Raw genomic sequence first — 14,343 nt, 5'->3', positions numbered from 1 at the left:
CCCCCCCCCCCCCAGTATTTACCCAGGTTTTCTAAGACAATTGCTTCAGTCCTGTTTCTTCACCAGGGAGAGAGGACTTCATGCCTTGTCTCTGCTGTGGGCAGGCTTTTAGGGGCACATGCTCCTGGGAGACAACTTCTGAAAAGCTCCACCACCTTTCCAAGACCTCAACACCAACAAGAATCACTTGGAAATCCCCTGCCCCAAATCCTTCCATCCAGAGTATATTCTTCTATTCTTTTTTTTCCCCCCCTTTCTCATTAATAAAGGAGTCCCTACTTTAATGATGTTATTTTGCCCATTGGAGATCATGCCTTGGGGCACAGCAAAGTGAAATTCCTGCAATACAACAACAGACATTACGAGACACAATATGAAATAACAACTAACAAGAGAAACCGTGACATGGATTTGGACCAGCATCTCCTCTTTGACTTTGTTTTGGTCACTCGTGCACCTCTCACACCTTCTATCAAGGATACTGCCACATCCACGTCTGCTGAATAGTCCGTAACTACATCAGTACCGGAATCACACCAAGACAGCCGCATCCACACCAGGGGCAGACTGGCCTCACCAACATCTTCTACCAATTCATGGAAGGTTCTGCTCTCTACCCACACCATTAATACTTGGATTATTCGAGGGAGCCCACGGCTGATTATGGTGACACTTTTGTCACCGATGGCTTCGCAGTTCGCCAGGGAGGTGGTGCGTGGCCGGGAGCAGCATCCACCCTAAAACAGCCAACCCATTTCACACCGCTCTACCTTCCACACATTGGGAAGGGCCCACCGCGCCCGAATGCGCACGCACACACACACATACAGAGACAAAAACAATGTACAAAATATTTATTTAGCAGAGGTCTGCTCGCACAGCACACTCAGCAGTCATCTCACCCCGTACACCTCCTGCCAGGGGGGCAACTCAGTTCCCCACCCATCCCGGATTGATCCATGTGCCTCAAACAGACCATCCCTTTGCATCGCAGCACAAAACAAAACGGGGAAGGCAACCGAGGCAAGAAATCCATTCTCTCCCTGAGGAGCATAGGGCCTGTTCCAGTCCCCTGCCCACCAGCAAGCCCAGAACTTGGCAGAAGCCAGGGCTGGCCCAGGGCCACCATCTCAGTCCCAGCCTGGGAATGTCACCACGCCACTCTGGCAAGGCATTTTCCCTTGCTCAGGCAGAAAAGGCACCAAAAAAAGGAGTGTTGCCCTTTCCCACTTGGAAAATCCTCATTCTGTATCAGTTTGGTAGCTTGGGAAAGTCTTGCTGGCGCTGGGGGGAGAGAAGATACATTGGGTGGTCCATCTTTACACCACCACAACTCCCACTTTCAGTACTTCCAGCCTTCATTTACTCCAGAGCAGCAGACCTACCGGCATTCAGGTTTCTTTGGCCAAACCCCGTCCCAGGGAAAGCCTATCCTGTCCCTGTGCCACAGCGCAAGGCACCCATCGTGTCCTCCACATCGCCACTTCCTGGGAGCCCCGACCACTTCCACACCCACAGACCGAGCCCCTCTTAGTGTGGTTCTTTTTTAAAAAAAAATAAAACAAAACCTCAACAAAACCCTGCAGCAGCATCACAGATTCCCTTTTCTAAGTCATTTGCTGGCTCTCTGGCACTTTCTGCTGGATCTCTTCGTACTTGGGCGGTGGGGTCAGCGGCTCTATCGTGATGGGGGCTGTGCTGTTCCCCTCCGAGAGGTTCAGCCTGATGTCCTTCAGGTGCAGCTTCTCCGACTTGATCCTCCGGACCTTCAGCGGCTTCAGGCGCTTGCTGAGACGCGAGTTGTGCCGGCCGGGCTGTTGCTCCATGCTGGGCTCTGGGCCGGCGGCGCCCGGTGGCTGCGTGCCCTCCTCCAGCCCCGTCAGCGACTCGTAGGAGGGCAGGGAGACGCTCATCCTGTTGCTCCTCTCCGAGTCTCTGGGCTGCGAGTAGCCCGTGTTCATCACCTCCTCATAGCTGGGGACGTAGTACTGGGAAGACATGTCTTCGTCCTCTTCTTGACTAGAGGAGAGGGGGGAAACATTAAAGCTATCAATCGCACATCATTTCAGGGGATGGAGAGAAGAGAATAAAAAAACCCCTCCAAAAAAACCCTTACCAACGTATTCCTTTCAGATAAAGAGACCAGATCACAACCCCACCTATATTCAGACAAGTTTTTAATTCCTTGCGCTATTTCCTTTTTTCCTTTCATTTCCTGCCTTTGATCATCATTCCCTTCACCCACAAAACCTCTTTACATGTTGCCCAGCAGTCATTCCTCCACCCAACAAAACACTACCTTCTCCCTCTTGACAAATCACTCTAAATATGTTTGAAAGGGACATCATCACTATCTGTCTCTGCCATTCAGACTTCTTTTGGGTTGGGTCTATCTACCTGGAGTTCTAATGCCTGGAGATTCAGCTGTTCCCTACGTGCCCACCTACACCACAGGTACCTGCACATGCACACTGGCCATTTCTTTAGAGTTATGAAGTTATCTTTAGAATCTAATAGGAAAAAACACTTTACTAGGCGATTTCCACACACAGCGTAACTTCTCAGCAGTCTCCCATGGCACCTCTCCCCCGCAGCACTCCCTAGGCAGCAGCCAGTGTCCCCTCCTGCCACCTCCTACCCCTCTGTCCGATGTCCCCCTGCCCTCTCCCTGCACAGACGAGCAGAGGAAATGGTCTGAAGTTGCAGCAGGGAAGGTTTAGATTAGATATCAGAAGAATTACTTTACTGAGAGAGTGGGCAGGCACTGGAACAGCCTGCCCAGGGAGGTGGTGGAGTCACCATCCCTGGAGGTATTTAGAAAATGTGTAGCCATGGCACTTCAGGGCATGTTCTAGTGCTTGAGATTGTTGGTGTGTGTCTGTTTGTGGGTTTTTTTCTTGGCTTGGTTTTTTTATTTGTGGTTGGACTCGATGATCTCAAAGGTCCGTTCCAACCACGAAGATTCTGTGACTCCATGACTGTACCAATTCCCCAGGCTGCCGGGACTTCTCCTGCGCCCTGTGTGTGTTCAGATGTGGCTGCCACAGCAGCAGCCACCTTTGCTCCGCCGGTTGGAGTTCCCTGAGCAAACTGGAGAGCCCCGCAGCCTTCCACCAGGTCGAAACTCCCATTTTCCAGCTGTAGCCTTCCTCCGGCTGCACCCAGCAAGTCTGCACACCCCGCAGCTCCTGCTCCCCTCCCTCCGGAGCCCCTCACCCGCCTTCTGGCACCAATCCTGCTCCTATACGTTAACCATTAACCTCCGCCACCAGTGTTACCTCTCCCCACGCTGCCTCCGCACCCACCACCAAGGCAGGAGTGGCACATCCCAGCAGCGCTGCCTCGGCCACGGCTCCATCCAGACCCCTTCAGCACATACACAAACAAGGCTTCCTTTCACCATAAATACAGCTGGAGACATTCCTTCCTGACCTCTAAAGGGTCTTTGAACCCTAAACCACCAGATGTTCTTGCCCTTATTTTAGCAAACATTGCTATCAGCCTTCCTCTCTTTGCTCCTGACCTCCTCGAGGAGGAATAATATTTCTTAGTTTCATTCCTCCGCTCGATCCCTCTCCCTTTTTCCCCCAAAAAGGCTCACCTGTCCTCCTGGTGCGAGGGCTCTACAGATGCTTGGTGCTGGATGTGAGGGATGTCCTCGCTTTGCCTCTTCTTGTCCCGGATGTTCAGGCAGATGGAGAGCAGCAGCAGCAGCACGCCTGCTCCCACCAACACGTACGCCACCGAGAAGGTCTTGCTCTTCAGAATTCCCCCGGTGCCACGATCAGGCTTGCTGCTGTTGCCGGCATGGGTGGCAGGTTTGTCAGCGGGGCCGAAGCCAGGGACGAGGTTCCAGACGGCCATGATGATGCCCAGGACCAGCATCCCCAGCCCGATGGCCGTCAGGGCATAGTGAGAGCCATTGGTCCGAGACTGGGCCATCGCTCCCGCTGTTGGCCGGCCACTGGCCGGGCTGCCCCCACCTTACAGCAGGGCTGGGCTCGGGAGGGCTGCGGTCCGGCTAGCATGCGTGCGGTCCCCTCCCCGGGCAGGCAGCGAGCTCTGGGAAGAGAGGGAAAGCGATGGTTAGTGCCCGGTGGGATGCAAAGGACTCAAAGCCTTTGAAAGACTGAGGGACTTGGGTCTTTTTAGTCTAGAGAAGACAAGGCTCAGGGGGGATCTGATCAACGCCTATAAATACTTAAAGGGTGGGTGTCAAGAGGATGGAGTGGTCTTTTCTCAGTGGTGCCCAGGGATAGGACAAGAGGAAATGGGCACAAACTCGAGTATAAGAAGTTCCACCTCAACATGAGGAGGAACTTCTTAACTTGGAGGGTGACAGAGCCCAGGAAGAGGCTGCATGGAGAGGTGGTGGAGTCTCCTTCTCTGGAGACGTTCAAAACCCGCCTGGACAAGTTCCTGTGGGACCTGCTCTGGGTGACCCTGCTTTGGCAGGGGGTTGGACTAGATGATTTCCAGAGGTCCCTTCCAACCCCTGTGATTCTGGTGGCCATGATAATGGAATCATGAAATCATGGAATTGTCGAAGTTGGAAGGGACTTCTAGGAATCATCCAGTCCACCTCCCCTGCCAAAGCAGGGTTGCCCAGAGCACATCACTCAGGACGGCATCCAGGCGGGGCCTGAAGATCTCCAGAGAAGGGGACTCCACACCCTCCCTGGGCAGCCTCTTCCAGGGCTCTGCCACCCTACCCGAAAGAAGTTCTTCCTTGTATTTGAATACAATTTCCCATGTTCCCATTGCCCCTCGTCCTACTGCTGGAAACCACTGAAAAGAGTTCAGGTCCATTATCCTTCAAATTATCCCTAACACGTTTTATGCCACTAATGCTGGAAATCTAATTCTGGCACGCCATCACACGGCAGCAGGATCCTTGCTGGCCCTTCTCATTGTGGCCCTTTGCTGCTTTCTCGGCTGTAATATCCATCCACTTTAGGAAAGAACTGAATCACTAACATTTGCTAAGGAATTAGCTGACCCAACCCTAGGAGCATGACAACCAACCTCCTCAAAGCACCCCAAAAAATGCCACCAAAAATAATTTGACTGCTTATAGAGATGCTCCCTGCTGTAGGGAGCTGTGCTGCCTTGGACAAACCATCTCTTCCAGGGCAAACCACTGTGAAACCCATCTCTGCCTGTACAACTTCTCTGCAGCAGGGTCGCTGGCAATGCTGGCTGCCTACCCTGCAATGCCTCCCTGCCCGGAGAAGAGAAAGCAAAACTGCCCTTCTCCCAGCAAAACCAACCCTGCTGCTTCCCCCCAGCGCTGCCAGCACGGGCTGTTGCCACAGTAAGCCCTCACCACAGCCCCTGCCTTGATTCTGGCCAGCATTTGCCCACCCCGGAGTCACACATGATGGTGGTGAGTCCCCTTGGCTGCATCCCAGGGACTACATATGGCTTGGAGACAAGCCAGCATCCCTGTTCCTCACCAGTGGGGCCATGGCTGGGAACTTCTCCTCCACCACCTCCACTAAACATCTGTATTTTCTGCGTCTCCAGGACCAGCTTTCCAAAAATCCTCCTGTGGAAGCGCATCTCCTGGTTGCTCACTGCCCTGACCTCAGATGGCAAAGAACTGGGATCCCTGCAGCAAATCTGCCCCATCTCCACCCCAGCAGCCTCCCAAGTCCTACGCGTGTGCCCAAACCAGCGTGCAGCTGTGCACACATGCCAGGGTTTCCTCCTTTCCTCCCTGGCCCCGGCTTCTTGATACTTGTTTGTACTCAAAGTCAGCCCTCAGATGCGCTGCTCTCTCCACACTCACCCTCACCCTCTAGTTCCACAGTCTCCAGCTGCATGTCTGCTTGTTTATCTCCAGCGCAAGCCCAGTCCACAGGGTCAAGGGCCAGAATAAACCAGCATTCCCAGAAAACACACCAGCTCCAGCTGCTTGCAGGAAAAGACATGCACGCAAGAGAGAGAGAGGAGAGAGGAGAGAGGAGAGAGGAGAGAGGAGAGAAAACCTCTGAGCAACTTCTCCATCGCAGCCCATGCCCTGGCATAGCTTCGGGGGGGGCCACCAAGGGATGACACAGCCCTGGCCCCACATCATGGTTCCTGGTGCTCACGTGGATCTAGACTGGTCAAAGTCTGCGCTTTCAAGGTCCTTCTGGGGTTATTGGGGGAAAAAAAAAAAACAAACTGCCAAGCCCTGCCCGACGGGAGCTGCTGGCAGGCAGGCAGGGACAAGCCTGCTGTACCCCACAGCACAGCTCACTGCTGCCGTCTGCCCCTTGGAAAAGACATCCCCAGCCCCCCCTCAACCTGCCCCCCGCTTGAATTCAGTCTGAGCAAGCAGCTGCTGAGGATGCAGCAAACTCGACATCCCAAAGGTCCTCACCAACATCCCGAGAGCCATCGCAGCCCAGCAGCACATCCTACCTGAGCGCTTCTGGCCCCGGCAGCAGCCCCTGCCCTCCCACACAAAGTCTTCACTCTCTGCCTGCCCTCGCCTCACTGTGCCCTGCCTGTCCCTGCCAGCAGGGCACGGAGCCTGGCTGGGATGGGTGACACCAATGCAGATGCGTGTCTGCATCCCACGTTTCCCAAACAGCCCCCTCTGCTCCCCAGGGCGCCTGCAATGCCAGCTCACGGCACATTCACTGCCCTTCGCGGGCCCAGAACATCGTGCAGGAGGTAAATTACACCACAACTCTTCTTCCTTCATCCACCCTCTGCTGCATCGAGTCCCTGTTTCCAGTTGCACTGGTGATGCCCAAGCTTCTGGCGAGAACCACGGAGGCTCTGATTTATAGCCACCCCTGCTTCTCATTTGGGGTCTTCTATTTAGCTACATGGGTGGCTGCTGGTTTTTTTTTCTTAACCATTTCAGGGAATCATGGAATTGTCAGAGTTGGAAGGGACCTTCTAGGGATCATCCAGTCCACCTCCCCTGCCAAAGCCGCGTTGCCCAGAGCACATCACTCAGGAGCATCCAGGCAGGGCTTGAAGATCTCCAGAGAAGGGGACTCCACACCCTCCCTGGGCAGCCTCTTCCAGGGCTCTGCCATCCTCACCCAAAAGAAGTTCTTCCTCAGATTTGAGTGGAACTTCCCATTATCTTGGTTGCCCTACGCTGGACTCTCTCCAGTAGTTCCCTGTCTCTCTTGAACTGGGGAGCCCAGAACTGGACTCAGTATTTATCCAAATGAGCTCCCATCCCTACGCTGTTTGGCAAGGTGCTTCACAAACAGATACTGGCCAGCTGAGATTTCCCTTGCAAACTGCTCTGAGGGGTTGGCTGCAGGGAAATTGTGCTGTACAGGTGGTGTACATGCAGGGCTGGCAACCTTCACCCCTGGGGTCTAAACCTCCCTGTCCATTCCCAATCTCCTCACCTTCCCTTGGGCACCTCCTCCCTGGAAGCGGAGAGGATTTAAAGCTTCTACATCAGCCCTGTGCCTGAAAGTTTGACGCACATCCCTCGCTGTGCTGCCCTGCAGCCCAGGAAAATCAGATTAAAGCAGGAGACTTGCCACACAAGTCTGTCTCTCCATTGAATTAGCCCTTCTTTTGGCTTTCCAGAGCTCACTCCTATCTCTGCTTTAGCAATAACCCCTGTCCCTGACGTCAGTGGTCAGAAAAAGGAGCTGCTGCTATCTCTGTCTCAGGTCCAAAATCTCTGTCGCTGTCTGGAGTGGCAGAGGGTCAGCACGGAGAAAGGGGGCCACAAATGCAAGGTTTAGGGAAGCCCCAAAACAACCCCCAAATCGCCCCAAAAATCTTGCTGTGGTCAGTAGCACATCTCCAAGGTGGCATCTACTGTGGCCATCCTGAGCAGAACGAACACACACATACAGCGCTGTCCCCCCTGGTCCAGCAACACAGAAACCCCCTGCTCTGTGGTTACACTGGTTTAATAGTCCTCGAGGGATTTTTTCCTCCACCTGGAACACTGCATCCAGCTCTGGAGTCCTCAGCACAAGGACATGGACCTGTTGGACAATGGGTCCAGAGGAGGCCACAAGGATGCTGCAAGGGGCTGGAACCCCTCTGCTGTCAGGACAGGCTGAGAGAGTTGGGGGGTTCAGCCTGGAGAAGAGAAGGCTCCAGGGAGACCTTAGAGCCCCTTCCAGTCCCTCAAGGGGCTCCAGGAGAGATGGGGAGGGACTCGTGATCAGGGAGGGGAGCCATAAGAGGAGGGGGAAGGGTTTGACACTGAAAGAGGGGAGACTGAGCTGAGATCTGGGGAAGAGGTTCTCTGGTGTGAGGGTGGTGAGAGCCTGGCCCAGGTTGCCCAGAGAAGCTGTGGCTGCCCCATCCCTGGAGGGGTTCAAGGGCAGGCTGGAGGGGGCTTGGAGCGAGCTGATCTGGTGGGAGGTGTCCCTGCCCAGGGCAGGGGGTGGCACTGGATGGGCTTTAAGGTCCCTTCCAACCCAAACCACACTATGATTTCCCCTGATTTGTTTACCAAAACCGCTGCCCAAGTGCTCTCCTCTGGCGCAAAGCCCCCAGCACCCGACTCACACTCTGTCCTGACACCATGTCGCACGAGCCCCATCCCTTCTCGCCCCACCAAGCTCCCCAGCACCACAGAGCTGCAGCTCCCATTGGCAACCTTATCCTCCCATCACACAGGCGAATGGTGGCCAAGTGCTCCAGCCCCGCTTCTCCTTCCCTCCAGCCGCAGCATGAGGTCTTCCCTGTGCCACCTTTGTCCCGGTCCCACACACACCTGCAGCACTGGGCTGGCAATGATTTACACCAGGATCTCCGAACCATTAAACTCCACCAGCGCCGCAGCAAACCTGGGGTGGTGGGGGGGCACCTACGACTCCTCCCCCACTCAGTGGGGCTTCCTGCACCTCTCAGCGGATCCCAGAGCCAAGGGATGCTTTGTGACTTGTTCTCTTGGGACGCTTCCAACTGTTATTTCGGCATGGGAGGGCTCAGGATAAGCCCCTTCCTCGGGCACGACACCCCAACACGCCTAGGGCTTTGAGCAACCTGCTCTAGTGAAAGGTGTCCCTGCCCATGGCAGGGGGGTTGGAACTAGATGATCTTTAAGGTCCTTTCCAACCCAAGCTGTTCTATGATTCTAGATGTGCCCCAAAGGCTTTTGGCACTGGAATCTAGGTGGGGTGGCAGCAGATAGCATCTCCCCCTCCGCAGGAGAGACCAGGAGACCCCCCCCAGGATGGAGTCTGCCCCAGACCACGCTCCACATCTCGGTTCTCCCCATGGGGGTGCCTCAGGAGGAAGCAGGACACCCATTGCTGCCCATAGCGGCGCCCACGCTCCTCTGCCCTCTACAACCTTTGGATTTTCCCCTCCCATGACATCACCTTCCCGCTCACGCTCCAGGGCAGCAACACCTCTGTCACGGGACGGCAAGAGATGAGTCTGCAGTTCAGGGGAAGGGCTCAGACCCCGGCGCAGTCACGGGACAAGCCCGCTCGCAACTCAGCTCCAGGCCTTCCAAGGAGGAGTCGGAGCACGCTGCTGCCAAGCAACACATCCCTTTGGAGGCTGCCTCCAAGAGCTGCTGTGCAAAGACTCGACCCACCAGCGCCACTTGTAAAACACAAGATTAATTTTCTAGCAGCTTTTCTGGGGCGGAAACAACCACACATCACTGTACTCCAAATATCCAAAGATCTGGAGCTCCCTGCATATTAGCTTATTTTTTGCGATGAGCGGAGCCCCAGCTCTCCCTCCTCCCAAGCTGCTCCTGGGCTGGTAGCAGTTCAGCATCCCCTCCCCCTTCCCAAGTTACAGCCCCGAGGGTCCTCCAGCTCCTCCCAACAGCGACCCTCAACAGGAGATGATTTTGCTCCTGCGTAGACACTTCCAGAGAGCTTTGCACCTCCTGGAGGTGGGGCTGGATGTCCCAGGGGGTCTGGCTGGGTGAGATGATGAAGGACAGGGGGTGACACTGAGTCAGGCTGGGCTTCACCCCACTGCCCAGCCCTCAGGGGACAGCCAGCCCCACATTAACTCCCATGGAGCAGCACCAGCACCAAAGACTTCATCTTCATGCCTTCTCATTAACCAGCTTCCCTGCTATTTGGTGACCATGGCACATCCTCACAAGCTGATTCCTGCCGTGGCAGGAACCTTGCATGGAGCCCTTGTTACACAAAGACTCGACCCACCAGCAACACAAAACTCCGTGCAGAGTTAGAAAACCATCAGGCAATATTCTCCTTTTTTTTTTTTTGACCCTTCTCACTGCTCACATTATACCTGTCCCAGCAGCAGGGATGTTTCTGGCCACATGCAGCCCAGGGGATGCAGGGGAATTCCCCTGCTCCAGAAGGGAAAGCAGCTAGAGAAATGCCCAGAGATACCCAGCTAAGCTGGGAAAAGCAGCGTTGCTGCCCCTTCGGCCAATTCCTGTTCATTTGGACAAACAACCAGCCCGTTTTAGAGCACCTCCCCAGGGAACAGAGAGACCTGGAGGGACAGCCCCGTGCAGACCGACAGGGCTTTTCCACATTTTGCTGCTTGTGCTTCCTGCCAAGAGCTCACAGGAATGCGCCCACATTCATCGCTCTTGGCAGCCCCTACAGACATTTTAAGTTCCTTCACTATCTTTTTTCTCCCTAACTTTTATATTTTTCCTTACTGTCCCTCATCTATACTCCAGCAGACAGCACCAGGCACGCAGCAGTGTTTTCTGGAAGCTGTGCCCAAAATACTTCCCCCCTCTCCCGCTCTGGCGCCAGCCCACCCCGGAGGGGAGCCCAGGGCTCCGACTTCCTGCAAAACAAGGGTGTCATGGGAAAAGCAAAGGCTGCCTTCCTCGCTGCTGGAGCTTGGGATGCTGCGATCCACCCCGGCCACACTGACAGCTGGGGAACGACAGCGAGGGGGCTCGCAAAAAAAACCCCATTGGCACAACACAGCACCCACAGCCCTTCTCCATCCGATGGCACGTGCCACCAGCACCGCATCCTTCTTAACTCTGGACACCGGTTTATAGACTGGCACAAATCACGCAAGCCACGGTAGCCATCTCCCCCGAGCCCTTAGCGTGAACACTGCCATTGAGGTATGGGAAACTGCCTTCCAGACTCTTTTCTCTCCCCATCATTTCATTACGGCCATCAGAGCAGTGCTCGCTGCAAAACAGTAATGGACTCGGACAAACAGCCCTTTTAAATTTATACAGACATTTATTCCTAGGGATAATGCTGCTGCTGCAGCCACCGAGAGCACACTGGTGTGAACTCACAGCAGTGCCGGAGGTCGGCGAGCCCTTGCTGCATCCCTACCCTCTGCATGAGCATCACCCCATGGCTTTTCTGATGCCCGGCTGGTCCATGGAGCTGGAGCCAGCCTCACACTCCCCTGTCAGGCTCTGCTAAACCAGAGTTGGGGATTTTGGGGCATTTGCTTCTCTTCAGGCTGGAAAAGGGAGGTGAGTTGACAGCCTTCCCTGTACGCCCAGGCCTGGGAAAGCACGCCAGGCTGGGAAAATCCCAGCACTTTGCCTTCATCTTCTTCCTGCTTTCTTTTTGACTCTGCTTTGCACCTTTGCGCTTGGTTTGGGTTTTTGGTTTTGGTTTTTTTGGTTTTTTGTTGTTGTTGGTTTTTTTTCTTCCTAATCTGCTGTTTCCTGCCCGAGATAAAGCCATTCCTCCCTGCAGCCTTCCCATGGCTTTTGGTACCTGACCTTCCCAATCTCCGTGCCAACCACCGCACTCTCCTCCACACTCATAGATGTTATCTACCCCCCTCTCACCTCTTCCAAATATGGCATTCCCGCTGCCTCAGAGCACTTCCCAGCCCTCCTGGAGGGTTTTACACAGCTCCTGTTCCACCATGGAAGCCCCCCAAGCCTTATCTCCACTACCCACCACCATCAGCCTTGCCAGTGCCACCATCCTCATCCTGCAATCTCTGCAACATCTTGCTGTGCCCCAATCCAGCATCCCTGCTCCCTGCACTCTCCAGACAGCCTTCTCCAAGGAGCAGGACCCACAATTAAACCAGCAGAGAGGAGCCAACGGGGCAGAAAGAGAGCGGCGGGCGATGCAGGGGGAGGGATGGAGCCAGCTGGGCAGCCAAGCGACACGCAGCAGCCGGGCACAAAGCAGCAGTGTTTTGCCAGTGGGGCAACAGGTATTTTGAGAGGGATGAAGTTTGGCCGGGGAATTAAGCTGCTGCACGCCACCTCTACAGCTCATGCAGGATTTTCTGCTGCTTCGGCAGATCCTTGACACCAGTTTCTGTCTAAGAAATACACCAGGAACCAGAACAGGGAACAAGAACCTAAGAAATACACCAGGAACGCATTTGGGAGACAGACACCTACCTGGGGTGCCAGAGGGATCCCTCTTGCTCGGCCCTGGCTTTCCGGGATCTCCGTGGGAGTGTGGCTGCGGGCAGCACCATACAGCACCGCGGCGCTGAGCCACACTGAGCATCGCCAACACTCAGCTGTCCTCAGGGCACCGACGGCCAAACATCCCTCCTTCCCCAGGCACTTCCTTCCCTTCTCCAGGATTTTTCCACCCGTGTAATTACCCACAGATAAAATCAAAGGCAGCTCACATACTTCCGAGTCATTATAGTTAAGGGCTGGGCTCGCCAGCCCCACACCCACACGTTCCTCATGGCCACCTGGGAGGTTTTCCCTTTCTGGCTGTCACACCAAGACGTCCAGAGCCTCAGATGGCTGTGGAATGCTTGGCTGTGTTGTAGAGGGATGAACCACTGCTGGATCCCACCCAGCAGCTGCTGAGGTCTGTGCCAGAGGAGCTTTAAGGAGTCTGAAATCCCACCAGCCCATCAGCTGGAAGCCAGGACCACAGCTCCTGGTGCAGTTTCGTCTCACCCAGGCTCCACCGTGCAAAGCCCAAGGCACCTCTTGCACGGGAGGTGCTGGCACAACCACTGCTTCGTGTTTTAAGTCAATACGGGGAAGACACACACTGGGGTTGTGCCCGATATACACACACACCCACAGAGAGCTGGCTCAGAGGGAAATAAACCACCCAGGCAAAGCTGTCAGCAATAAAGTCATTAAAACCCTCCCCCAGCGGCTACAGGTCACAGTGCACACAGAGGCCACACTTGGTGTAGCTGGAGCGGGGTCAGCAGCTTTCCTCCCCTACCAGCCACTAGCCCTGAGCTACCAAAGCTCACAGCCCCCCCCAAAACGCCCACCTGATGGGGTTTCCTCCCAAACCAAGGATAAGGTGGGTTTTCCCATGCCCCTCAAGACAACACAGGAATTAATCATCGCAGCTGGCACAAGATAGGAACTTCCTAAAACTAATTGTGCCCGTCATGGGCCTTATCCCAAAACCCTGGCACGGGAGGGTGTGCCAACTGACCACACACAGGGGGCAAACCCCCGCCCAGCTGCCACGTCCCACTGGCTTTCCCGGTGGGATTTCTTTCCGAAGCCACACTCGGGAGACGTTCGCAGATGTGTCGGCACTCCTTTAAAACTCCAAACCCCTCTTTTCTTTGGCAGAATTACTGCCACGGGAAGAGCTGAAACCCCCCACTGGGTGGTGTTCAGTTCACAAACTGCAACTCAAAACGGCACAGGCAGGCCCGGCGCAGCTTTCCTTCTCTTTGCCTTTGTTTGCTTTCCAAACAAGACTCAACGCACGCATCGTCCCTTGCCCCTTCCTGGGGACTGACGTCTTCGAGCGAAGGGCTCTGTGCTACGTGACGGCCCTGCCATGCTGCCACCCGTGGGAACCGGGGGGGGGGGGGGGGTCATCTCCTACCCTTCCCCGCCCGCAACTTTCTCTCAAAAAGCTGGTCCTTCCCAAAAGGTGGGCTGCTCTTCTCCCTACTCTCAGGAAGGCCACCCCAATACCTGCAGCTGAGGTGTCCCAAGCCCACTGTGTCACCAATGGGTGACAGCAGGGACGGACACCCCAAAACCACACACCCCAACTCCTCCCTACACCCTGTTTCAGGTATGTTTTCCCCAAAACCACCCCGGGGGGGTGAGGGGGGTGTCTCCCCTTCCCGAGCTCCGGTTGGGGATCCCTCTCTCCTCCTTGGGACCCCTCGGGGTGTCCCCCCCTCAACGACAGGCAGGTCCCAGCCCCAACCACTGCTGGGCGTGAGCACGGCAGGACTCCACCGAACCGGGTCCTGTCCCGGGACCGTCCCCCTCTCCCTGTCCCCGCGGGACGGAGCCCGGTGCTGCCTCCGACCCCCTCCCGGTCCCCCACTCCTGCCCTGCTCCGTTCCCATCCCGGGGCGAGGGGGTCCCGCCGCCCCCAGCCCGACCCCACGTACCTCCCGGTGGCGGCGGCGGCGGGTCCCTCCCGGCCGGTCCCGGTCCTCCCTGCCCTGCCCTCCCGGGGCGGTGCTTCCGGGGCCCGGCCCCCGGAGCAGCGCTCC

General features: G+C 55.7%; 1 protein-coding gene across 5 annotated transcripts in view; it reads right to left on the bottom strand.

The window, feature by feature from the left end:
* Window positions 1–851: 851 nt before the first annotated feature.
* Window positions 852–14,343, bottom strand: part of TMEM51 (transmembrane protein 51) — a 21,418-nt gene continuing 7,926 nt past the window's right edge. For 2 of the 5 annotated variants that reach the window (XM_014941493.1, XM_014941494.1), the window contains 2 exons: window positions 3,602–4,062; window positions 852–2,019 (listed from right to left, as the gene is read on the bottom strand). In XM_014941493.1, the coding sequence (XP_014796979.1) occupies window positions 1,608–2,019; window positions 3,602–3,942 (753 nt within the window). In that variant the 5' untranslated portion in view covers window positions 3,943–4,062 and the 3' untranslated portion in view covers window positions 852–1,607. Of the gene's footprint in view, window positions 2,020–3,601; window positions 4,063–5,791; window positions 5,813–12,286; window positions 12,423–14,238; window positions 14,292–14,343 lie in introns of those variants that run through there. The other 3 variants (XM_014941495.1, XM_014941496.1, XM_014941497.1) reach the window with 3 other exon arrangements.

The sequence above is a fragment of the Calidris pugnax genome, unplaced genomic scaffold (assembly GCF_001431845.1).
Source record: "Calidris pugnax isolate Ruff unplaced genomic scaffold, ASM143184v1 scaffold82, whole genome shotgun sequence".
Classification (NCBI taxonomy): domain Eukaryota; kingdom Metazoa; phylum Chordata; class Aves; order Charadriiformes; family Scolopacidae; genus Calidris; species Calidris pugnax.
This window is presented reverse-complemented; position numbering and strand designations above follow the sequence as displayed.